Source organism: Myotis myotis, unplaced genomic scaffold (genome assembly GCF_014108235.1).
Source record: "Myotis myotis isolate mMyoMyo1 unplaced genomic scaffold, mMyoMyo1.p scaffold_m19_p_10, whole genome shotgun sequence".
Lineage (NCBI taxonomy): Eukaryota > Metazoa > Chordata > Mammalia > Chiroptera > Vespertilionidae > Myotis > Myotis myotis.
In genome coordinates, this window is record NW_023416314.1 from 62,643,486 (window position 1) to 62,670,115 (window position 26,630).

Genomic DNA, 26,630 nt, shown 5'->3' on the forward strand with positions numbered 1-26,630 from the left:
TGATTTGTAAAGCCTTAGATTTCTAATAGGGTCTGACTGTTTCAAGGAAAACATATTTTGTTTCTAGGTAACATTTCAAGTCTGATTATGAACAAATGCTACAAAATCGATCTGTAATGAGAAATACTGTAATGTCACAAAGCATTATTTATATGCTTAATGGGACTGAAAGCATTAATTGCTAGGAGCCAAAATCTGTCCAAGCAAAACATGAACACATTTTGTACCTCGTGTCTCTTAATGTAGGTTTTTGAATGAATTCGAGTGTAACGAAAATGTAGTTAGAAAGTCAGCAACACCTGAAGGTTTTCTTCACCCGCTTGGATTATCATAGCTGTTTCTTGTTAGCAATGGCACGAATCATACCTGCTCAGAAGTGCCCAGCAAACAGCAGACACGTGGCTACTTGTTAGCTCGGCTCTAAAACATTGTAAAGTAGTGAATAGCTGGCTGGGTTTTTTTTTAAGTTTCTCTAGATTCATTTCGCCATCTTTCTAATAAAACCTGGCTTTTTCCTAGTACGTGCACCTAGATCAGTGATGGCGAACCTATGACACGCGTATCAGAGGTGACACGCGAACTCATTTTTTTGGTTGATTTTTCTTTGTTAAATGGCATTTAAATATATAAAATAAATATCAAAAATATAAATCTTTGTTTTACTATGGTTGCAAATATCAAAAAAATTCTATATGTGACACGGCACCAGAGTTAAGTTAGGGTTTTTCAAAATGCTGACACGCCAAGCTCAAAAGGTTCGCCATTACTGACCTAGATTTGGCTCTCTCTGTAGTCTTAAAACTGAGTTTATAGTGTTAGAATTTCCCACTAAAAACCATTAAGTGCCATCATGCTCACTGCTGTAGCTCACACGGAAGTATTAAAAACCTGAGAAGTGGAAAGATTGTGTCATCAGTATTTAGAGTAGTAAGATTTATATGAATTTGGAGATATATTCAGAGTCTATTGTCACTCTTAATTCTGGTCAGTTCTGGGGTCCAGGGCTGGGGGATACCCACCATTCTGTGAGCTGTAAATACCTCTAATTTTCCTCATCAAATAGAAAAGTGTCCAATTCCCCACAGAAGCACATGAAATACTTTTCTTCCTTGAAACTTGTGGAGTGGGAGCACTTCTTTTCTGATAAATACAAATAGCTGTGCACCAGGCACCAGGCCAAGTACTCACATACATTTCTCACATAACCTTCACAACAGGCCTATGAAGTTGGTACTTGTAAGAAAGAGGGTAAGCTGGCTTGTGTGGCGGTAACAAATAATGTACCATTTCAGTGGTTTAAAGCAGCCGAGGTTTAATTTTTGCTTTTGCCAAGTCTGCTGTGGTTCTGGGCAATTGTCCATGGGGCTCGCTGTGTGTCTCCAATCCACCCATGTCCCCTGGAGAATTAAGCCAGACCATCAAATGTAGTCACTCCTGAAAGTGACTTTGGTCCCCCATGCTCATTTCCATTGGTCAAAGCAAGCCACGTGGCTACGTCTAACTTCAAGGGAGTAGGAAGTGCATCCTGCTGTTGCTCAGAGGGGCAGGGTGAAAACCTTGGTGTAACAAAAATGTCATTCCTGGTAAACAGTGGTAACTGTACTATTTTCACCATTTTACAGGTAAGAGAACTATAAAGGGAAATAATGCCCAAAGTTACACAACTCAAATTAGGTGACTATATAATTGATTGTCCAGACCACAAAATCCTTGCCAGTGAAGGGGCACAGTCTTAATCAGTACCTCCCCAAATCTGGGGCAACCTGCCTTGCCCACCTTGGGATTCAGAGACCCACTCTGAGCCTCTTCTGGCTGGGATCTCCCTCATGGGTTAAGGAGTGCGTGGGCCAAAGCATTTTGCTCACTCAAAGCCAGGGCCTTTGCCTCTAGATCACGCTCCAGGTCCCTGCAGCACCCAGAACTCCCTGCCAAAATAACCCCAAGCCTCTTCCAGAGCCTGTGTGTGCACCGCCCAGGTGGATTTTCCAAAATGCAGACAAAGCCACACCTAGGCCCAAAGGACTCAGCTTGAACATGCAGGTTGGAGTGTTCACACACACACATGGAGCCCCTTGGCAGGAAGAAAAATGGTGGAATGGCCCATAGACCTTTTCCACTTTTACTCTAACCTCGGGACCCACGGAAAAAGGAGTGAGCCTGCCGTCACACTGGGACAAGCAGCCCTGTCCTGGGAAAACTGGAACCAGTGGTTCCCCTATTTAGAAATGTCAGATCCAGGAGGATCCCACCCTCTTAATTACCTGACTATGTTGCCTCCAATTTAAGAACTTCTTGGTGAAACCATAGCTAGTGTTATTATAATTTTAAAAATTCATGGCAATGCATGTTGTAATTTGAAAATTCAGGACCACTGGATGAGATGGAGAGTTGGTGGCATGGAAAGACAGATCCAATAGCCTGGCTGGATGCAAGTTCTAGTTCTGCCTCCCCGGGGCTCTGTGACCTTGACAGGTCTCCTTCCTGCAGAAGAGCCTATTCTTACTGTAAATGGGGACACCTCTCAGAGTAGCTACCAAGATGAGGTGAGGTCATGGCCGTGCAAGAACTTTGAGAAATGAAACATGAGACACAAATTAAAGGAGTTCTCCCTGGTAATCTTTTTGAGCAGGTCAAATGCCAGAGGTCAGATAAATCAATACGTACAAACACTAGGCTGCTGGTTAATAGTCTTTCTGAGTCCCAGAATTATTGTGTGAAGTGTTTTTAAAACCGCAAAATTGATCCATTACTAGGTGAAGTTGAATTGATTAAATGACAAGGGAATAGCATTTAACATTGTTTTTATCTTGGAGACTGTATTCTAAAGCTGTTTATTCATGGCAGGATTTGGAACTGAATTCAGAAAAAGCAGATCAAGAGTCTCCGAGTGTTCAAAAAACATTCAGGCATCTAACTGAAAAAGCTCACTCAGAATCATGTTTGCAGAGGAGGAAACTGGGACCCGGAGAGATTAAACCTGAACTTTTCCTTGTCACAGGATTGAGACAGAGGTGACTAGAACTCCTCCCCCAACTCCCACTGTTCTCTTTGAAGCCTCAATGTTCTCATCTGAAAAATGGCAACATAAGGATTACCTAAGGTAATGACTGTAAAGCACTGAGTGTAGTCAGCACTCAAGAAATAGTAACCCTTTATGATTATTACACCAAAGTAGGGTCCTTATGTGTTTCAGCATCAAAGATTCCATTTAATTGTCCCTACTTTCAAACTTTAGTGCATGGCATAAGTGATTGAAGGAGGTTTTCGATTTATCAGAAAATTGTCAAAGGTGTGTTTGCTGTTTTAAATACATAAAAGAAAGGTGTGTTTGTTTGTTTTTTAAAAAAATTTACATCTTTTAAAAAAAGGAATTCATGTGGTTAACTATAAGAAGCTGAGGACATTAATGAATCCTATCAGATAAGTGATCACAAACCACCGGAAGTGTAGCCCCTGCTGCTCAGATGTTGGAGATTTTGATGCACATAGAGAGGATGCCCAGGTGGACTTTTGAGTCCAAGGCACTCACTAGCTGAATGTCTTCAGGCCAGTTGACTTCCACTCTGCAAACCTCTTTCCCACTCCTGAAAAAGGAGGGAAGAGCAGTCCCTGCCTCGTTGGGTGGTTGTGAGCATTTTGTTCTGGGCCTACTGCAAGGAGAGGCTTCATCAATGGAGGGAGATGACTGTTATAAAAACTTTTAAGAAATTGGCAGTGATTTTTAAGGGTAAAAATATATATGCTAAGGAATGAAAGGAAATAGTTTAGAGAATAATCTCAACTTTATTCCTTGACAGGCACAATTCCACACACAGACACTTCACACGGAAGCCAGCCTCCTCAGCCTCAGGAGGCCCCTCCTGAAGTGTTCTGGGAGGCCCACGGGCTTGCTGGTGGCTGGATTCACAAAAACGTGGACCGAGGACCCAGTGGTACAGGCCAAAGTGTCAAATTGCGCCAGCTTGGGGTGGCCAAAGAAAAAGCCGTCACTGAGGTCATGGTGATCTGCTGTGGGCGGCTCCTGGGCGGGCTTGGGTGGAAACAGAGCAAGGCGGTAATGCACACTGGAGTGGCCCACTTTCTCCACGGCCAGAGCAGCCACCGGAACCTGAGGGAAGCCGACTGGTGCGTGGAAGGTGCACTGATTGGTCACCATGAACCCCACCAAGGGGGACGTCAGCAAGCGGGTTTTCAGGCCGCAGTACCTAGAAGGTTCAATCACAATGCTTATTCCGGGTCAGCAGGACGCGTTCTCCCAGCCCAGTGACAGTGTGTTTCAGCAGCACTGACCTCAAAGGGCCTGGAATCAAATCCCAGCTCCTCCACTCACTAGCTGAGTTACCTTGGGCAAGTTAATCAACTTCCTTTTCCCTCAATTCCACAACAACATAAAGTCCATAACTGCGGTACTACCTCAGAGACTGTGAGAATTAAAATAATGAATATAATACAACACTTAATACACGAACACTTCCTAGACATAGTAAGTTCTTACAAACATTGGCTATGATTAATATTATTATGTTCATCTTGCCCTTGCTTCTTATCATGAAAAGCCAAGTACTTTTGTGTACTTGTGTGTTAAATGAGAGAAAAAGCCAGGTACTTTTGTGTTAAATGAGAGGGAAAAAAAATTCATTTATTAGAGATAATTGTCTCTTATCTTCACTGTGTAATCTCTTTAAGGACAGGTACCAGGTCTTGTTTATTTCTTGAGCTTGTTGACTAGGAATGAGGTTGCACTTGAGATCAATTTGGAGGTTGAACAGAATCAAAGATGAAGAGTGTAAGGCCGAGTTCCAGCCTCTCCCCTCCTCTTCGCCAAAGAGGCCACTTATGATTTAAACATTTTAATCACATTGTCTTGTCTTCTTTTCTTGAGAAAATTAAGATTGGCTGTGAGAATTCATTGTAAGGGAACAATCGTGTCAAGGTTTGACTGTGGAGCTGGTCACTGAGTCACTGCTCACAGCCAGGAGACAGACACAAGCTTGTCTCTGCCCAGGGAGAGCACCGAACGTGCCTGAGGCAGCCACCTGGGTGTCCACTGAGGTCACCCATCGCGACATTAGATGCGTTCATTTACTGACACAGAAGGAAAGCTGTGGAGTGAAAAGTATCGGGTTATACTAGTAGAACGGTATGTGCCATTCGATCTCACTGGTTTTACAAGAACATGTTTGTTTACGTACTCATTGTCCAGAAAAAAACTTCAAAAGGATCGATTCCAAAATGGTTTCAATTATCTAGCAGTGGAATTTGGGATAACTTTTGTCTTCCTTTTGCTCATGAATTTTCTAAAGTGAGTGTGATTTGCCTATGAAATAAGAAATGAAGTGTTGTTTTTAAAAACTGTCTGAATATGGATCTCATTTTTTAAAATATTTTTATTGATTTCAGAGAAGAAGGGAGAGAAAGTTAGAAACATCAATGACGAGAGAGAATCATTGATTGGCTGCCTCCTGCACGACCTGCACTGGGGATTGAGCCCACAACCAAAGCATGTGCCCTGACCTGGAATCGAGCCGCAACCTCCCGGTTCATAGGTCAACACTCGGCCACTGAGCCTCACTGGCCCGGCTGAATTTCATTTTTTAAAAAGCACTGGCGAGATGAGCAGGCTGGATAAACCCAGATCCTTCTTGTGCCTATGAGGATCCTGCTCTGGCCGCCCTCCCTGAGGGCCTTCCTCATGAACACCTGAGGGGGTAAAGGGAGGCAGGAAAAGAAAAGCCTTCCCTCCAAAGTAACTCCAAGATCCAGTGGGAACCAAATTCCCCTTTTTTTGTTTCCCCTGTTTCTTTGTTGGTTCTCTTTCTTATTACTCTGCCACTTTCCTCATTCTTTTAGGGCACCGACAGGAAAGAAATAGCACCTCTTCCCACCAAGAGAGCAGAATTTCATGAGCTCCTTGTGCCCCTGAGCCCAGCCAGAATACCTTTAAATAATTAAAATGCAGAGGCACTTTTAAACAATGCCATCGTGGATGAACGCCTGGTGGCCAGGGGTCTGCTGGGTGCATTACATTTTGTATTCAGTTTTCAAAACAACCCTGCAAAGCAGCTCTCATCTTTCTCATTTTCCAGGAGAGAAAATAAGTGAAGAAGCCGAACAAGTTTCCCAAAGGTACGCATGCGGTAAGTGGTGGGTCAGGCCCAAACTTCAGGCTCTCTATGGCCAAAGTTTAAATTGTGTCCTCCATTCTGACTTATAGATGGTGAAGCCAAAATCTACATTTTAGTCCAGTAGATGAATTGCATTTTCTTTAAGTGTTTTGTGACTTTAAGAATTACATTTTCTTTAAATGCTGCATGACAGCTTCACTACGTTTGGACAATAGAGACTTCGTGGTTGCAAGTTCACAACCCAATCTGATTTGGCTGGTGGTAACAATAGAGTAACTTAGTGAGAATTTTGGTCATTGTTTCATCTTTGCAGGGGTTTTAATTTTATCAGCATTTATATATCTGCATATATTCTAAATAGTCAAATAGTTGCTCAAAGCTTATTGCAAAAACAGTAGTTCTCTAGCTGGTTATATCTTTGGCCAAGAAGTTCTTAGAATAAATTCATTCATTCAACAACCTCCACTGCACACATGCTCTTTGTAAGTTACTGAGGTTAGAACATTAAGAGAGAAATCGTGCCCTCAAGACTTCTCAATTTTAGGGGTGGAGGGTGGGATGTGTCAGCTCTTGTCCTCCCTTCAGCGAAGGAAGGTGCTAATCGTGTTCCCTTCTGGTTCCCCTTCCACTCTTTGCTTCTTCTTCCTTTCTTCCTCTCCTCAACATTCATTTATTGTGCACCTACTAAGTTACAAGGATGTGCTAGGCCTGGAAGAGAATACAATAAGCAAGCTAGACAGTGATAGTAGCTGTCCTTGTGTAGCCTGGGTCTAGAAGGGGTACAATCACCATGCTGTACGATGAAAGCCTGACTTGATCTAGGGTATCAGGGAAAACCGGAGGAAGTTTTTCCTCAGAAAGAGGTTTGAGCTGGAGACAGGTGTTGAGAGACTGACTTTGATCCAAAATCAGGGCGTAGGCAAGTAAAGTAAAGGGTGGGAGCCGGCTGGTGTAATACACGGATGTGGTAGGTCCGTGGTCAGTGTAAGGGTTTAGAAATACATATGCTAAGGAATGAAAGGAAATCGTTTAGAGAAGATTTCCCAGTCTGACCCAGGAAGATTCAGACTTATAAAAACTACTGGGCAGACTAAATAAAATTCATGTGTGATCTGCCTGGATTTGTCTTTCTGGCCCCTAGTTTATGACCTCTGGGAAGGTGGTAATTAAACCATGGGAGAGGGAGAGGTTGCCTAGGAGAGAATACAGAAGGGGGTCAACTTGAGCCCAGGTTTACAGCCTTACAAATGAAGAACTGGCTTTGAATAAGCTCCCAACTGGTGAACTCTTAGAACAAGTGACTGATATGGTGTCTGATTCTGATGCCACCTAATCATCACATGAGGTGAATGCGCACCTTCCATGCTTTCTTATCCCTGACTTAGAAAAATTTAGCATAGAAGGGGGTTGGAGCTGGAAGATCCCTTGTGGATCATGCAAGTACCTGGCTCCCCAACACTGGTGAGGGTCAGAACCCGGGAAACCTCCAGCCCCTCGGTGTCCTCCCAGACCTCCTGAATCCATCTTCAAGGCGGGGCCCAGGCATCCTGACTTCTGCAAGCTCCCAAGTGATCCGAAGGCACGCACCTACCATGAGTGTTGCTCTTCTAGGCCCACCCCCTTGGATAAAGCAAAGCCCAGAGATGAAGTAAGTTGCTCACCTGCACACAGCTGGAAAGGGGCAGAGTCTGTCTACATTCCAGCCCTTCAGCAGGTCAATTAAACTCCCCGACCCCAGATTCACCGCCAGCTCAGCCTTGAAGACCAATACATCTTTGGGGCATTCACGACTTAGATTCAGATCAGATGCTTATGAGCTCACCCTGATTTTGTACCCAACTCCAACAGCTGAGTTCAGTCTTACCTATTACTCCCCTCTCCCATACTCCCGCCTTCTTTCCTACTGCTATAATTAGGTTCTGCCTTGACCACTGTCCTGCCTTCACCCCAATCCTGAGGCCCTGCCTGCGTGCCTCCCTGGGCTCTGGTGCCTCTGCAGCAGGAGGCAGTGTGCACATGCAGGACCTGGTGCCTCTGGGTCTGTGTGAGGACCCAGGCCTGATGCCTCCTGAGGTCTGGAGAGAAGCCTCAGTCAGGAGGTAGGACAGTGGGCGTGTGGCACAGAGACAGCTTTCAGAGGCCTGAAACTATTTTTGTCATTCTCTGTAAACAGCATAGAATGGGCCATAGCTTGTGGTCAGTTACCTGGAATACCAGGGCAGGATGTGAGATGGAGCAAGTATCTACATAAGCCTTTGCCCCATGCCGTGTTTATCTTGCCTTACCACTTGGTATTTCTAAATCAAGTTGCTATCTGCAAATATAAGAAGCTAGTATGATGACAACAGCCACATTAGGAAAATGCCCAGACGCAGTTGGCTGCAGATTGTTGCTGTTGCGAGTTTCCCAGTGCATGCATTGGGTCCCCAAACTGAGCAACGCTAATGAACAGCATCTGCTGTCAGAGCAGAACGCTTTCTTTGCAACAGTGTTCTTGCCGCAAGTTTATTCTGGTAAAGCAGTGTGAAAATGACAAGAAAATCCAACATGTCTCAAGAGGCACAATATGTAACAAGCAAAAATCTCCCAACCCATGTTCAGGGTCTGATGAAGAATTCAAGACCAAAAAATTAAGGACGTGAAACAAATTCATTGAAACATTCTGACTGAAAATAAGACGACCGTGACATTATGTTCAATTAACAGGAAAACACAGTCTTAAAAGGTAAATGTGGTAGATGATGGTCTGTTTTTTTGGACATGCAAGGAAGAATCAATCATTAAGTGAGACTAGATTCGAGAGGAACTTTGAACCCAAGCACAACGATATCACAACTGTTGTCCTTTTTGCCTCTGCTAGAGTTGCTCTCTGAGAGAGAGATTTCAAAGAAAGAATCTCTGAAAGTGACTATTAGGCCTTTCAAGCCCTCAAAATTAAGCAGGCCAGGGTTACTCAGAGATGGGAGGTGGGGAGGAGCATGAGGGAGAGATTACAAAAGGGGCATCAGGAAACTTTGCAGTAAGGGAGGTGGGGTGTGAGGTTCATTATCTTGATTACAGTGATGGTTTCACAAGTATGTGTGCAAATGTGCCAAAACTCATCAAATTGTGCACTTTAAAACATGTGCAGCTTATTTTATGTCAGTTATACCTCAAAAGTCTGTTTAAAAATAATGCAATGGAGAGAAATTCTCCAATATCTTAGCAATAGTATACCAATACATTAACAAAACCAGTTCTGATTATAGGCTTATTAATGATGCTCTTCTTTATCCTTTTCTGAATTTTCCAAAATGAGCATATCAAAACTATTTCTGAGAGGAAAAAAGAATTAGATGTACAAAGAAATTTGGAGAAAATAGTCTATGCTTAATGAGCCTGAAGACCATGGGGTGAAAAAAAAAATCAAAGACAGGACACTTTTCAAATGACAAAAGATCCTCTATTCTTTCAAAAGCCATTGTAGGGTATAAGGGACTATGAGAAGGTTCTGTAAGTTCCATAGGAACAAAAATATCTAAATCTAAAGCAACCCATGGAAAAGACACCATATTAACAAAATGCATCATTTAGCTCGACTTTCCAGCTCATGTGTCTTCCAAATAAACCAGTGGGAGACAGATGTAGGGAATAGGGAAAAGGAAAAGACAATGCCAGCCAGCAATAGGAGGTAAATTTTAACATGATGTCATGATCCATCATTTCTTGAGTTCACCCATGAATATGAGGATTAAGGGATAATCCAACATAATTAGCAAATGACCCACATCACATACCCTTAAAAACAATACATACTGCAAAGTACAAGTCAGGCCACAGAAAACGCTGTTCCTCATCTGACCAAATATAGCCAAGCCTCCATCTCAGTTTCTACCCTTAGAAATGTTTGCTAAATCTGGCTGTACTGGGCCGAGGATTCACTCTTGAGTTTTTATGAATAGTAAAAGTAATAATTTTTCAAAGCTTGCAGGTAACATATTTAACCTACTTAGATGATAAATTAGTTTTAAAACCTTCAGTGCACTAATTATTTAGATATCAAGTATAGAGGCTTATGAAGTAATTTTTATTCATTTATTTAACAAAAAGTCACTGTCAGCAACGGTGCCAGGCCCACGGGTATAAAGAAGCAAATACAACCTGTGACCTCCGGGAGCTCTTGAGGTTATTTTCATCCATCGCATCTAGTGACTAGTGAGAAGACTGTATAAGGGCGGGCTGCTGAGCAGTTCTTCCCAGCTCTGAATTCAGTGACATCGGTTAGTAAGTACTTGAACAAATTGACCATGATGGGCAAATTTATACCATGGAAATCAGCAAACACTACAAATTTATTGTTTTGACTTATTCATTAATTTATTGTTTTATTGTTGGTTTGTTTTTTGACAAGGACGGTAGGTCAGCAAACTTCTCCTGCAAAAGGCCAAGGAGTAGATCTTTTAGACTTTGGGGACCACAGGGTCTCTGTCGCGCCACTCAGCTCCGCTCTTGCTGCATGAAAGCAGCCATAGATGATACCAGAATGAATGGGCATGGCAGTGCCCCAATACACTTATTTACAAAAATAGGCAGGAAGCCAGTTTAGCTCAAGATGTTGACCTCTGAGCTAGACTAAAGACTTGAGAACGTATTAATCATGCTGATTAAATTTAACAGCTGTGAATCAGCCCTAGCCAGTTTGGCTCAGTGGATAGAGTGTCAGCCTGCAGACTGAAAGGTAGGGTTCAATTCTGGTCAAGGGCATATACCCAGGTTGCGGGCTCCATCCCCAGTGTGGGGCATGCAGGAGGCAGCTGATCAATGATTCTCGCTCACCATTGATGTTTCTATCTCTCTCACCCTTCCTCTTCCTCTCTGAAATCAATATATATATACTGCATTTTAAAAAATAAATGTTTGAATCACTCAAAAAGTTGAAAAAATATTCTTCAAGTATTTAAAAACCATCTTTTCTTTAGTTCATAACAAACTTCTTATTCATACCCGTGAACAAAAATATCAACTAACGTTCATGCTAGAACTACACTTGTTTGCCATTTGCAACTAAAGGTTAACTGGCTAGGGATAGAGGGATTCAGCTGAAGATCAGTGAGAGCATTCTGTGAGAACCAGCTGGCCACATGGGGGAGGCTCTGACAGGGCTCCACGCACAGAGAGCAAACACTCGTGCACAACGTAGGGGCGGGGGACTTCCTGTGTCCGGGCTGCAAGGGTAAGCACATTTCATCTCATCAGTGATGGTTTTGTACTGATGAAACTGTGAGTGCAGCATCTATGACCCAATTAAATGGTTTTGTCATAAGAAACGCAGCATGCTTTTCAAGTGGTACCCAGTCAGATTAATAGAAGGTGCTGGACCACTGCTAGAAAAAATACTAGTGGATCATCAGGTGCACTGCGTTTGGCTGGCGTTGTGGCTTGGAAAGGAAGGAAGAAAAGTGGGCCTGCCCTAACCGGTTTGGCTCAGTGGATAGAGCGTCGGCCTGCAGACTGAAGGGTCCCAGGTTCAATTCCGGTCAAGGGCATGCACCTTGGTTGTGGGCACATCCCTAGTGGGAGGTGTGCAGGAGGCAGCTGATCGGTGTTTCTCTCTCATCGATGTTTCTAACTCTCTATCCCTCTCCCTTCCTCTCTGTAAAAAATCAATAAAATATTTTTTAAAAAAGAAAAGAAAAGCAGGCCTCAGAGCTCCTGCCTACTGAGAAAGAATATGAGCAAGAGAAAACAGAACATCACTGTGGTGGCACCACTCCCACAAGAGGCCTTCTGTGGCCTCCAAGGGCTGAACGCCTCTGGCTGGGAGAGCCCTTCACTGGCCCCTGAGCCATGCCTCACCCTCGCACCTGACGAAGGGAAAGGGAGTCCCTGCTTTCCTCAAGTCTCTTCCAGTTACACGTGAAAGAAAGTCAGCTCAAAACGCTTAAACAGAAAGGGATAATTTTTTTCTAGGGAATTAGTGCTTTTATTTTTTTCCAATTACAGTTCACACTCAAAATTATATTCTTTTATATTAGTTTCAAGTGTACAGCAGAGTCATTAGATAACCCTATACTTTACAGAGTGTTCCCTCCGTATTTCTAGTACCCAGCTGGCACCATGCAGTTATTACAATACTACAGCCTGTATTCCATACGCTGTATGTTATATCCCCACTAGAGGGGCCCGGTGCATGAAATTCCTGCAGGGGTTGGGGGGGTGGGTGTCCCTCAGTCTGGCCTGCACTCTCTCCAATTCAGGACATCCCTCTTGCAATCCGGGACCGCTGGCTCCTAACTGCTCACCTGCCTGCCTGCCTGATTGCCCCTAACGCAGCCGTGGGCAAACTACGGCCAGTGGGCCGGATCCGGCCCGTTTGAAATGAGTAAAACTAAAAAAAAAAAAAGACCCTACCCTTTTATGTAATGATGTTTACTTTGAATTTATATTAGTTCACACAAACACTCCATCCATGCTTTTGTTCCGGCCCTCCGGTCCAGTTTAAGAACCCATTGTGGCCCTCGAGTCAAAAAGTTTGCCCACCCCTGCCCTAACCCTTCTGCCTGCCTGCCTGATCACCCCTAACAGCCTCTATCTGCCTGGCTGATTGCCCCTAACAGCCTCTACCTGTGGCCTGCTCGCCTCTAACCGCCCTCCCCTGCCGGCCTGATTGCCCCTAACTACCTCTGCCTCGCCCTCACCACTGTGGCTTTGTCAGGAAGGAGGACCGGACAATGGAAAGATGTCTGGTTGACTCGGTTGAATTAGCATATTACCCTTTTATTAGTATAAATAACTCTTTTGTAACTACCAATCTGTACTTCTCAATCCCCTCACCTAGAAAAGGAAAACTTATTGGCTCTTACAACTGGGAAGTTTAAGAGTGGCCTCAGAATACCAAGGATTGAAGCAGTGTTCTCAGAAACTAGCTTGGTCCTGCTTCCTCTCTAACTCTGCTTCTCTTTGCTCTGGCAGACACTTCCTCCTACAGCAAGTAGGAGGCATAACTGAGACAACTCAAGGATACATCGTCTTAGGTTAACACTCCTCCCAAAGGAAGGGAACTCCAGCCTGCCAACATTTGAATATAAATCTTCATTGGTCCACCCTTAGCCATGTGCCCATCTTTTGACCCAATCAGAAAGGCCAGGGCCTGGTGTGGTGCTGAATTGACAACCTTGCCAGAACCACATGGAAGAAAGAGGCACTGCCCATCAAGTAATGAAGCAATGTCACATAAAGGAGGGAAGGAATGCTGGATAAATAAAAGCTGAAGTCCCTTGATTAGCAGAACTTTCCAGGGGATTCTCAGACCCAGAGAAACTGCTAACATCAAGGCTATAATCATTAAGAGGCCATGCCCTTAGTGTTTTGACAAGACAGGGAGGGAGGGAAGACAATAATCATTGGATGACTACTGTGTGAGGACCATACTTGTTGGTACACACACTGCCCCTTTTCATTTTTGTAGCTATATCATCCTGGTTTTACAGATGAGGAAACAGAGGATAAGAAGGTAATGTAATAGCTGGTAAGTAAATGGAGGCACATTTCCTCTGGCAGTGAGGAAAGTGCTATTTTCTGGCCTCCTCTCTTATCAGGCCTCACTGTCAAAACCCTACAAACACCCTTTATGACTCTTGAACCAGATTTTCTTGGGGCTATTTCCAAAGCTCAGGTGTAGCAAGATGTCTCCCCTTTCATCTCTCATTTTGGAGGGTGGAATTATTTCAAAGTCCTTAAACAGACACAGAAGGAAGAGAATGGGGCAAAAATGTATTGTTTGCACTGCCCAGGTGGTCAATGGGCCCTGTACCAAATTCACCAGCCCTCAGCCTGGCTGGCGAATGTCCCCTGTTCTTACGCCTTATGTAACCAACAGCACAATGTTAAAAAATAGGCACATGTGGAAAGCAGGGGAATGGAGTCAGTCCCAACTTGTCCCTAATTCCTGCCTCTGACTCTTGCTGGCTGTATGACCCCTAACAAAGAACTTAACCTCCATTAGCCTCAGTTTCCTCATCCGGAAAATGGGAAGGATTACACCTGTTTAAAGAGGCACCAAAGAGATATGTCTTTCCCATTCTACTTGTTCTTCCACAACTTCGGTCCCTTCTGGACAAGGGGTATATTCCTGACCCAAGGGCAGAAAACTCATTAGCTGATAAGAAACCTCTGACATTCTACAGAGAATTTCAGGTAAGAGGGGTACAGCAGTGGGTGCTTAAGGTGACGGGCCCTGGGTGGATGGAGTTGGAACAGCTATTTGGGCACAAGCACAAGACAGAAGAGCAGATGAGTCCAGTCAAGAAAGAAGAGAGCTTTGAAGTACACAGACGTTATAAGAAAGAGAAAAGCGGAATGAGACCACCGTCGTGGCTCCTGGATGATAATGAAATAGCATGGGAGGACCCGCCCTTGGTTCCTCTTCCTTAGACTGAGTGACATCTGGCCTCCATCTCATTGGAGCCAGCCTGAGGAGGCTTCCATTCCTTATATCAACACGACACAAACAGAACATTGAGAGGAACAAAAGGACTGTTATGAGAGTTCTGAGAATTTCTGATGCACAGTAGGTGCCCACTAAACGCTAACACAATTCCTTCCCTGGACTGGATTGAGGGAGATAAAATGCACTTAAACTGGCCTCGCGTGAATGCACCCAGATCTGTGTTTGGGTCATCGTCTAGACTAGAAACCATGGCCAAACTAACTCTGCAAGATATACTGCGCAATTAGTGTGCACCTCTTAGCCTTGGCTAATTACCTCTTTTATCAATTAAAAATATTTTCCCATTAAGCCAAGGAGTTGAGACGGAGAAAGGAGTCTCGTCTCTATTTCTAAAGCCTCTGAAAAATCCTGCAAGATAATGTCACTGATTTGGTTAATTTCAGGTGCACATCGGGCCATTCAACCTAAGTGAATTTAATGACTCAGGACAGGCCGGGCGATGAATGTACCAGTAAATCATTTATAACTGCAAGCATAAAAATTAAAAATCAGTCTGAAGAGCAAGATAACGTAATGCTAATGACGGAGGGCAGTAATCTGGAGAGAGAGGTGCCCCGCTTTAATCAGGCCCATTTCGCAGGAAGAGCGCTAAGTCTCCAGGGGATTGTTCTGGAGACAAAAGGCTGGGAATCTACTTCAGTCTTTAATGACTCACCATGATAAAAGAAATTAACTGAATTTTCATGTTGTAATTATAAAACTTAATAGAGATTTTCCCCCTTCATATTTTTATTTTCTCCTAGATAGACATAAACCAAAATACAATCCATTCTCCCTACAGGGATGACCTTAAAAGGTTGTATCACATTAAAAGCCCGGTTGATAAATTCTGTCCAGGAAGAGGAATTGCCAGTGCTATAATGGAGGCGATTCTAGCGGCCTTAGGAAATAAGAAAAGTCTCTACCTTATCTTCAGTGTTTATGTAATACTATGTACCTCCAAGTCAGTCGGAATCAAGAATGAGGTGAGAAAATTCTGCTTTCAAACCACAAATTGAACATTCTCCTTTCCTTGACTTTTCTGCCTGGTGGACACCTACTCATATTTCCAAGTCTCATTCAGGTGGAACTTCTTCTAGGAAGCCTTCCCTGACCACCACCCCACTTTCCCCCTTTTCTAGAATTTGCCATCCTGAAGGCTCACCACTTTCTTCTGGGTTTCCCCTGAACCTTGTCCACGAACTAATCCTGGACTTATCACACTGCACTGTAATATACAATAGTAAGATCATTGCTTTCTCAAACCATAAGCTCCCAGATAATCTGAGAACCATGACCAATTGATCCTCCAAATATCTGGCACAGAGTAGGCATTTGATAATATTTGTCAGTTGACTGAGATTTATCTTTACTCTAGGCTAACATAGGATAACCAAGTGGGAGAAAACTCAGGAAAACACCAACCCTTTGGCAACAAAGAATAAAACATACAGAGATAAGGGGGTGGGGAGGAAGTGTTTTTTCAGTAGATAAGTTTCTTTAAGTAGACACACACAAATTCTTGCTTAATAATAAGAAAAAACCATGGGGTATTATCTCTGGAGCATTTAAGTATTTCCAAGAGCCCTTGATAAAATTACAGTCTTTTCCTGAGCAGCTGGAGTAATATTGCTCCATATAATTTCCTCTCTACAGGGGTCACATGGTAAGGTGAATAAGTAAGGATTTTTCAGTTGCAAGCAAAAGAAACCTATTTCAATCAATGGAAAAACAATGGAGTCGGGAGTGTATTTGTTATTAGGACATATAAGTATTTTACCAAAGCCAAGGGCAGGACCACAGCTGGGCATCAGGAAGTGTGGAACCGAGAACTGGGAAGTTGTTTCATCCACAACTTTCTTTCTCTGCTGGGGCTCATATTCCCTTGGTCTGCCTCATCCTCTATAATACCAACTTCGTTGCATCAGAATCTCCTGCAGGACTTGTTGAAATGCAGATTGCTGATCTCCTCGCCAGGGTTTCCAAATCAGTAGGTCTGAGGAAGGGCCTGAGAATTCACAATTTGACCAGCTCTCCAGTGATCCTGCTGGTCTGGACACCAACTTTGAGAACCAATGTTCTGTACCAGCTAGTGCACAGGGCAGGAAGATGGCCACCCAAGATGCTGCATTTGCAGGTCACAGCTCTAGCCACCAAGAGAGACTCACCCTGGCCCCACTACCAACTTCCTAGAAGACAAAACTGACTGGCCCAGTTGGAGTAAGATGTCTTCCCGGGGCCCTCAGCTATGGCCAGACACATAGCTGGTTGTGGGCATATTGTGCAGTTCCCAGGGAAGAGGGGCTGAGCAGCATTCAGTGTGACTGCCATGAGCACAAAGGAGCCTCTCATTTTCACTGGACTGGTACAAGCCCAGATGCCTTTATCACAGCAAAAGCTCAGGACCCAAACCACATTGAGATATCACCTCATACTTGTTAGAATGGCTATTACAAAAAAAGAAAATAAATAACAAGTGTTGGTGAGGATGTGGAGAAAAGGGGACCCTTGTGCAGTGTTGGTGGGAATGTAAATTGTTGTAGTCACTATGGAAAATAGTATAGAGTTCCTAAAACAATTAAAAATAGAACTGCTTTATGATCCAGCAATTCCACTTTTGGATATTAATATGAAGGAAACAAAAACACTAACTTGAAAAGATATATGCAACCCCATGTTCATTACAGCAATGTTTACAATAGCCAAGACATGGAAACAATCTACTTATTCATCAACAGAAGCATGGATAAAGAAAAATACGGCATATATAAGGTGTACCGGTTAATAATGCGGATTTTGTAATCAAAGAAAACACGATAATTTCAAGAGAAACATCAAAAGTGATTTATTCAAAGTAATGTCCATCGCTAGCCACACATTTCCCCCATTCCATCTATCAGGTAATTTGTGGATACTGTCCCAATAGAACTTTTCTTGTTTTGAGGCAAACCATTCAGAGGCCCAATTTTCCACTTCTTCATACTTTTTGAAGTGCTGCTCAGAAAGTGCGTGTGCCATCGATCAGAACAACTGGTAATCTGAAGGAGCAAGGTCTGGCGAATAGGGCGGGCGGGTTAATACTTCCCAGGCAAGATCTTTTAACGTGTCTTTAACTGTTTTTGAAGTGTGTGATGGTGTGTCATCATGAAGCAAAATTACTTTGCCCTGTCTTCTGGCACATTCTGGTCACTTCACAATCAAAGCGTGGTTCAAATTGATTACTTGTTGTCGGTAGCTATCAGTATTAATGGTTTACCTGGTTTTAGAAGCTCATAATACACCACACCTTCCTGATCCCACCAAACGCAGAGCATTGTCTTCTTTCTGAAGCGATTTGGCCTTGCAGTCAATGTTGATGGTTGACCTGGATCAACCCATAATTTTGTGCATTTGGGATTCTCAAAATAAATCCACTTTTCATTGTCAGTCACAATTCGATGCAAAAAGGACTTTCATGCCATTGAAGCAACATTTTACTGGTGACTTTTCGCTTTCCCATTTTTCTTTGGTTCAATTGATATGGCACCCATTTTCCTTCCTTTAAAATCTTTCCCATTGCTTGTAAACAATCAGAAATTGTTTGCTGAGCAATGTTTAATCTTTCTGCAAGTTGTTTTTGAGTTTGACATGCATCTTCATCCAATAATGCTTGTAATTGTTGGTCTTCAAACTTTTTCGGTTGACCTGGACATTCTTTGTCTTTCACATTGAAATCATCACTTTTAAAGCATTTAAACCAGCATTCACAAGTATCTTGAGATGGAGCATGTTCACCATAAGCTTCCCGAAGTATACGATAACTTTCAGCAGCGCTTTTCTTCAAAATAAAGTAACGAATTGAAACTTCCCGCAAATGCTCTTTTTTTGGCACGAAATTCGACATTTTTAAGTGTAAAAATATCTATGATGTTAACACCTTCAGAAATCTTGTCATATGAAGTTTTGAGGCTTGCCGTCAATACAACAAAATAGCATACATATAAAATCGCATATATATCAACATATGTGTAACTCCATCTATTGAAAAAAAAATCCACATTTTTAACCAGTACACCTCTAGTATACATATATATATATATATGTATACTAGAGGCCAGGTGCATGAATTCGTGCACAGGTGGGGTCCCTTGGCCTGCCTGGCGATCAGGGCCGATCAGGCCCGTCTCTCCCAGTCCTGATTGGAGCTGATCGGGGCAGGCCAGCTCGGGGAGGGTATTTGGGAGATTGGCCGGCCACAGGAGGTTGGCAGTGGGAGTGCACTGACTATCAGGGTCAGCTCCTGCGTTGAGCATCTGCCCCTGTTGGTCAGTGCGCATTATAGCAACTGGTTGACTGATCATTCGGTCAACAGGTTGTAATGGTTGCTTAGGCTTTTATATATATATATATATATATATATATATATATATATATATATATATATATAATGGAATGTTATTCAGCCATTAAAAAGAAAATCTTGCCATTTGCAACAACATGGATGGAATTTGAGGGCATTATGCTAACTTAAGTAAGTTAAGCAGAGAAAGACAAATGTGTTATGACTTCACTTTTATGTGAAATATAAAAATACTTAATTCATAGAAACAGAGAGCAGATTGATGTTTGCCAAGGGAGAGGGTTGAAGGGAATTGGTGAAGGTGGTCAATGGGTACAAACTTTCAGTTATAAGATGAGTAAGTTTTGGGATGTAATGTACAACATGGTGAGTATAGTTTACAATACTGCACATTTGAAAGTTGCTGAAAGTGTAGATCTTAAAAGTTCTCACCACAAAGGAAAACATTGTCACTGTGAGTTTATGGATGTGTTAGCTAACCTTACCGTGGTAATTAAACATTAACAATATATATCAAATATATCAAGTAATTGCACCTTAAAGTTACATAATGTTATATATCAATTATATCTCAATAAAGCTAGGGGGATCTACTAAATTAAAAAAAAGGAGGCTATGCTTTTCTGGAAAAGAATGAACAGGGGAGTGGGGAAGCCTCTCATCTTTCAGAACGGAGATGCTAGACCTTGTGAGTGACATCATTCCGCATTCTCTCTCCATCTCATGGCAAAATGTTCTTATGTTGGCACTTTTCATACTGAATTAGGGAAAGTGAATATTAATCTGAATGGATACTAATCATCCATGACAGAAATCTCCGACTCTGATCAAACTTTCATAACGTATTAGGAGTAAAAAGCCCTCTCTGCCTCTCACAGGCCAATCTCCATGCTGCCTGTAAGCGCGTGGCAAGAACAAGCATCTGTCCATCTGCAAAAGGCTCCTATGTAGGCCAGTGACACTGAAAACCGAGACTGCAATCGAAATGTTAACTGGCCGAGGGACAAGGCCAGCCTCCACCAAATGGACAGTAGAACCCACTGTTCCCTTGTTTCTCTGGAATGCCAGCACCAAGCTCTGCCCACAAAAATGTCACATTCAGGAAAGCATTACATCTTGGAACTTCAGAAATGAAAAGACCTTAGGTATCTTCTAATTGTCTCACTTTTGAGCTATCAGTTCAGGGAAGGACTAGGTGAATTTATCTGTTAAGTCTTTGGTAGGAACTGGACATAAACTAGAGCAGAGGAATAATCTGAAAGTTCTTCTCTCCTAATGCAATTTATGATGGATGGTCCTTTAAAATTTTGAGCCAAAACCTCACTGGACTGTGTGGTGTTTTATTTTTTATTTCTTTTTGATCCAATCTGACAGTCTTTCATTGAATACGTCCGTTGTATGTCAAGAATACGGAATTGTTTCTCCCTTCTTATTTTGCATTTTCTGTTGGCAAATCCATTTTCTTGATTTCTTATTGCCTCTCCTTTTCTGGCTTCTTATAGATTGACAAAGATATTCATAATTCCTCTTGTTTATTCTGTTGCTTTAAAAGCTGTAGCTTGTATTTCTATTCTTCTTGTGGTTGCACTTAATATTTTAACCTACCCACTTACTTGTATATTTGTACAATGAAGTCTCAAATTACTCAGTATTTCTATAGTCTTCCCAAATATGGCACAGAGGTTAACATGGCCATTTGGCCCCCAAAGCCTAAAATATTTACTATCTGGCCCTTTCAGAAAAAGTTTGTGCAACCCTTATGTAGAATAATAGTTTTGTGGATCAGAAAAATTCTAGATTGACACTTATTGTCCCTCAATACTTTAAACATATCACTTTGGGGTCTGCTGGCCTTTACTTTTGTTAATAAAAAATTATACTTTTTGTGCTGCAGTTTTAAAATGATGTGTAAAGCTGTGAATTTTTCTTTATATTTACTGCTTGGAATTTGACGTGTACTTTGAACCTGAGGAGGGCATGCCTTACTTCAATTTTTTGTCAAATACTGTTCCTCTGTGATTTCCTATATTGTAGTCCTTGATCTATCCTCCATGTCTCAACTTTTTAAGAAAAATTATTGTTTTGTTTCACTAAAATATCCTCCCTGTTAGAGTGTCACATTTTGAATTATTTCCTCAGTGCTATATTCCAATTCACTAACTCTTTCTTCAACTGTGTATAATCTAAAGTTCATCCTATTACTTTTTTGGTTCTGTGACTATAATTTTTTTCATTTCCAAGATTTCTAATTGGCTCTTCTTTCATTTATTGGTTTGTTTTGTCTTTCATTTCTTGTCCAATTTCCCTTATCTGACAGCTTTGCAATTACTTCCATGTAGGCTACCCCCAATCAGATCTTTGAGACTTTCTTGTACTTCAGTGTTCCTGTCCCATGTATTATTGGGAAAACCCAAATCCAATTATGAGGCAGTGAGTAACTTGGTTAAATTCTTACTTGGGCCTGTCTGGTTTGGCTCAGTGGTTGAAGAGTTGGCCTGCAGACAGAAGGGTCGCGGGTTTGATTCCCAGCCAAGGGCCTGTACCTTGGGTTCCCCAGCCCTGGTAGGAGCACATGCCAAAGGCAACCAATCGATTAATCTCTATCACATCAATCTCTCTCGCGCGCTCTCTCTCTCTCTCCCTTTCTCCTTCCCTCCCTCCCCTGGCAAAGAAGGTTCCATGTAGCATCCCCTACAGTTCCATCTGACTGAGATGTTAGCACCCCCTACAGTGTCTCCCCTCTAAGGAATGCCCCAGCTCAGGTAGAAGTGTTTCCTAGAGATGCATCTCCTCCCAGACCCTGGATATATGGGTCTGCTTCTCACCCATCCATCTGATTGGATGAGGAATGGACACCTGGTTCTGTGAACTTCTCTCTCTGAGAAAACTGAATTTGGGTTATGGAGACATGGTCATTTACCTGGGAGGAGCCTAGCTAGAAGGTCATGTGGAATCGGGATGTGAGGATACTATTGGTGATTTGCCAAGATAAGGACATATGCAAGCAGGGCCATCATGTACAAGGGCACCCAACTGAGCACTGAAACCCAGCTTGCCACGCTGTGTACACTGCAAGGGCCTTCTTCCCCTAATTTCCAGGAAGGTGTCACATGAGTTAGCAATGGACTGTGTGCAAGTAGATGAGTGTGGAGAGAAGATGGTCTGCAAAGATAAGGATGAAGGAAATAGGCAGCAGTGAGGAGAGATGTATCCCCAGGAAGAAAGAAAGAGAGGTGGAGAGGAGTGCCCGGGTTCTGAAAGCCTTTTTGTTCCAGTCCCTACAACACCCAGCTCTAATCCCTGCCCTAGGCTTAGATGAGATGTTCTAGTCCTTCTAATAGATCCCCTCAGTTCCCTTTGAGGAGTGGATTTCTGTGTCTTGCAATTAAAAATATCCTGCTGTGATTAAGCTGCAGGAGGCGAGGCCTGTATCTTGTTCACAATTGTGTGCTCAGAGCCTAGCAGCGTCAGCACATAACAGTTGCTCAATGAAAACTTGCCAAATGAATGCTTGGATGAGAAAGTTGTGACAATAGTGATTTAAGAAAGTGGCAGCATTGGAGACGCCTCACCAAGTCTTCTTGGAACCACAGAAAAATGAGGGTTTCTTTGGTGAAGTTAAATCAGTAGCGGTTTTCACCAGAAGCCATTTGCCAAAACTTCAATAGTTCAAAGAAGACACAGTGTAAGCCCCAATACTCAAAGGGCTTTTCTGCTCCCTTGGCAAAAAAAAAAAAAAAAAAAAAAAAAAAAAAAAAAAAGTTACCTCTGTGGTGAAATAAAACCCAGGACTTTAAAAAAAATAACCCTGAAAATGTTTTGCGAAGTTCATAAATAAATGGAAAAATTTTTTAATTCTTTCTGGAATCATAGATATTGCCACTGGGGTGGTCTATAAAAGATCAGTCCATCCAATCCTATTCTTTGAAGCAGTAGCCCAATAACTTGCCTGAGTCACACAGCAAAGGCAGGAGAAGATCCCAGGTCTTTGGCAGTGTTTCTACTTTAACAAGTTGCCCCTGGCAAAGAAGGTTCTTATCCTCCCTCATTGCTCTGCTACTACAATTAAAAAGACGCCTTTTATGATACCCATGGAAACAGTTTCCATTTACTACTCTCATTCTTTAACCTTGGCTAAATGGTTGCACTAATGACTGCATTTATGCACTTATAAATTGAGCACACATTTAAGAAACAACAACCCATCAAATACATCAACTTCATTGCAGCTCCATTAAAAAAAGTTTTAAACGACCAGAGGACCAAAAAAAAAGGTGCAATTTTCTACTGTATTATTGCCTGTGAAATATTACAAGTGCAAAATGTAATTACCTTAATGCTATTTTTGATATCATATCAGCAAATTATGCCAAGTCCCCACTGTGACACTTGTATCAGGGTAAGCATTATCCTGTTGTGAGTGTCAATCCCCGGGGAAAATGAAGTCGCTCTAACGGTGCCCGTGCTCGGGCAATTAGCCACCTCGAGACTGCCGGGAAGGGCTGGTTTCTGAGCCTCTTACAGAATGTTTAACCTATAAGCATCTAGGACATGTACCTCCTGTTTGTTTTTCCCCGAGTTAAGCCCCAGAGAATCCTCTTTATGCAAGCAAAGAATCATTTGAGGTAGTAAGAACTTTTCTCTCTCTATTTTTCCTCTTAATCATCAGCAAGTCCCTGTCTGCTATCAAAATACACACCACGAAAACTGGAAAAAGAGGCAATAAGTACATATTGTGCGAAGACTAATACCCTAATACCCTGAGGAAAAAACACACACGATGTGATGTGCTGGAGGATTAGCTATCTTCATGTTGTGCAAACAAAAATAAATAATTTTCCGCAACCTTCGGAGGCCAGCGATTTGCTTTCTGAGGTACAGAAGCTTCATTAGGAGATTAGAAAGGATGCAAAACACACACACACACACACACACACACACACACACACACACACACACTGCAAAATAGCTACATTTACAATATTTCCTCCCTCTCCGTGCAGACCTGATTAATGTCTGAACTCAACCATTGTGGTGTGTGTGTGTGTATATATTTTATGTACAATTCTAATCCCCCACAGCCAACCCGAGTGCTATCTTACTAGGCTTCTGGGTTCCTGCACCTCCCTCCTCCAGCGCGCCAGGTATTTGGGATTAAATCCAGCCTGAAATGTTATTTGCTCTGTTTAGTGCTTTTATGATGATTCTCTTATTATCTGCATGTGCTTCAGCGCTAATTGTACATTACAATGGTTGTAAGCAGGCGGCCTGCAAGCAAAACAGGAGAGGGGGTGGTTTAGAACAAGCTGCTGTTCCCTAGAATCCAAACGAGCAAAGGGCCAGAGAGAGAGACGCCAAAGGGAAGAAAAGGGGCAACCTAACTTCGCTCTTCTCTGAAAACAGGGCCTGTGCTGCCCTGAGAGCCAAATTAACCGTGGCAGGGCATTTAGCAAAGCATTCCACCAGGAGAGTGTATGAAAGAGAAAAATGAATGCTATTCCTAAACTCCTAGGAGGGTGCCCAAAATAAACCTGAATCTTCAGACTCTAGAATCCACGTATGATCGTATTCAAGGAATGTTTAAAAAGGAAACTATACCAGTTAAATGATGAAATAGTCCAAAGACTTTGATGATAATGGATATACCGATTTAGGCATAAAGAGTAAAAGAGCCAAATAATAAATTCCCAAACCCGAATTTGAACGGAAAATTTAAAACCATCCTCTGATCCTTATGCTACATAAGAGCTCACAGGAACACTTATGCCCCAGAAATATTTTCTGTAGCTTAGAAATCACATGAACCCCAAAGCCATGATCTTTAGTGAAATCCTCCATTTTGCGACACGCAGTTTGCGAGTTATTTTAGCAGACTGCACATGGCACTAAAATGCATCTATAGAAATATGACAAATTGCACATCGAAACCACATTATGTAGTAGTTCTTGGCATTTTTATTAGCTTAAAAATGATTCTAGCATTGACATTTTGCGCAGTGAAATGAAACACAAATTATAATTAGAAAACATCTTGATGTTCATTCTCAAATTCATCTTTTGCAATTCTTGGTTTCCTGACCACGGTTCAGCCACTGGAGATGATGTTTCCCTCTCATCGCTGTTTCTACCTCTCTATCCTTTTCCCTTCCTCTCCATCTAAAAATCAATAAAAAACATGTTTTTTAAAAATCTAATTTTATTGATCACCTATCTTTTCCCAGGTATTTGCTACTATGAAGCCAATAAACCTCCAAATAATTCTATGGGGTAAATACCATCACTCTCATTCTATTACTGTGTACACTGGGGCCCAGAGAGGCGAAGAAACTAGCTCAGAACAGAAAAGTGTGAAGTCCGGACAATTCTAATATATTAGAAAACTAAACATTTGAATACATACATAACCAGTCTAACTTACAGTATACATGAAGAGAATCACTAAGAAAAGTGCAGAATCTGTCGTTCTCAAAAATTAATATACATAGTTTGATAACTCCAAAACAAAGAAAGTAAGGGTTTAGGGGAGGTGGGAGCATTGTCAAAGGCAAATAAGACTAAAAAAAAAAAATAAAGCCTCTACACATAATAAAAATTTTCCAGTTCAGGTCATGCATGATTAATAGTGTGATAAGCAGAAATTGTGAAGGGTCATAGATAGGCAATAACATAGTAGTTTCTTTAAAAAAAAAAAAAGTGCTGAAATGCTTGGGTTGCAGCTGAAAACTGATCTGGTTACCAACTCCTGCAAGCCAGGAAAATGTCCCTGATGCTTGAGATTTAAGAAAGAAACAGGCATTAAAATCCAACTAAGACCAGAAAGTAAGGGAAATTCTTAAAGGTGCTGGGCTTACACCAGAACACATACTCTAAGGAGAAGAGTGTGTCAGGATGGGATCAAGATAGTATCAGTTTAGAAGTAAGTGAAGATTCTGAGGCTGTAAGTCAAAGGTCAGGAAACGAGGTCACTTATTCCAGAAAGTGATGTTGTTGAGATTTTTCAGTGGGATCAGTGGAGATGGAAGAGTGCCCACCCAGTTGTAAAGCTTGAAAGTGACAGACTGAATGAGAAATAGACAGACTAAAAACACCGACTCAAGGAAGATGGGCAGTCTTTGGCAAGAGAATAGACCTCTGAAATGAACTTGGGGCATAGGGTGGATTTTAGGTCTTTTGGCACTGATAAAAAATGACAGCAGTGCTTGATTTGAGCTTGAGAATCAATGCCAATTCCTTATTAAACTGTCAATCTTTCTTAGTGTCATCCTTAAAGATCTTGATTTGGTGAGTGTACCATGAACCTGAAAGCTGCAAGTTTCAACAACCCTCCTTGGAGAGTCAAGCCCAGCTTCTCACCCAGAATCTCTGGGGTTTCTGGTGCTGTGTAGTGCTGCCATCATACTGATTTTCCTAATAGGCTACACTCAATTATTTACTTAGTGAATAATATGCAGAAAACGCCTAACTTTGAAAACTACTTTGAACATAAATAGCTGGTTCCAATTTCCCTAGAGCCTCCAAACAACCAAAACCTATCACTGCCCAGCCCCACACTGTGAAAATTGTAGGGATTGGCTACATTGGCAATCTGAACAGTTACAGGACCTTGATAAAAATCAATAACTTTGTCCAAACTATTTCTCCCTAAAAGGTAACTCCTGTGTCAGCAGTCCATTTGAGCTCCTTTGGGGTTATAGAGAAT

General features: G+C 42.2%; 1 protein-coding gene across 3 annotated transcripts in view; it reads right to left on the reverse strand.

The window, feature by feature from the left end:
• Nucleotides 1–3,769: 3,769 nt before the first annotated feature.
• The window catches only part of LOC118664961, a 123,329-nt gene continuing 100,468 nt past the window's right edge, over nucleotides 3,770–26,630 (reverse strand). For all 3 annotated transcript variants that reach the window (XM_036325729.1, XM_036325728.1, XM_036325730.1), the window contains one exon: nucleotides 3,770–4,205. In XM_036325729.1, the coding sequence (XP_036181622.1) occupies nucleotides 3,821–4,205 (385 nt within the window). In that variant the 3' untranslated portion in view covers nucleotides 3,770–3,820. The remainder of the gene's footprint in view (nucleotides 4,206–26,630) is intronic.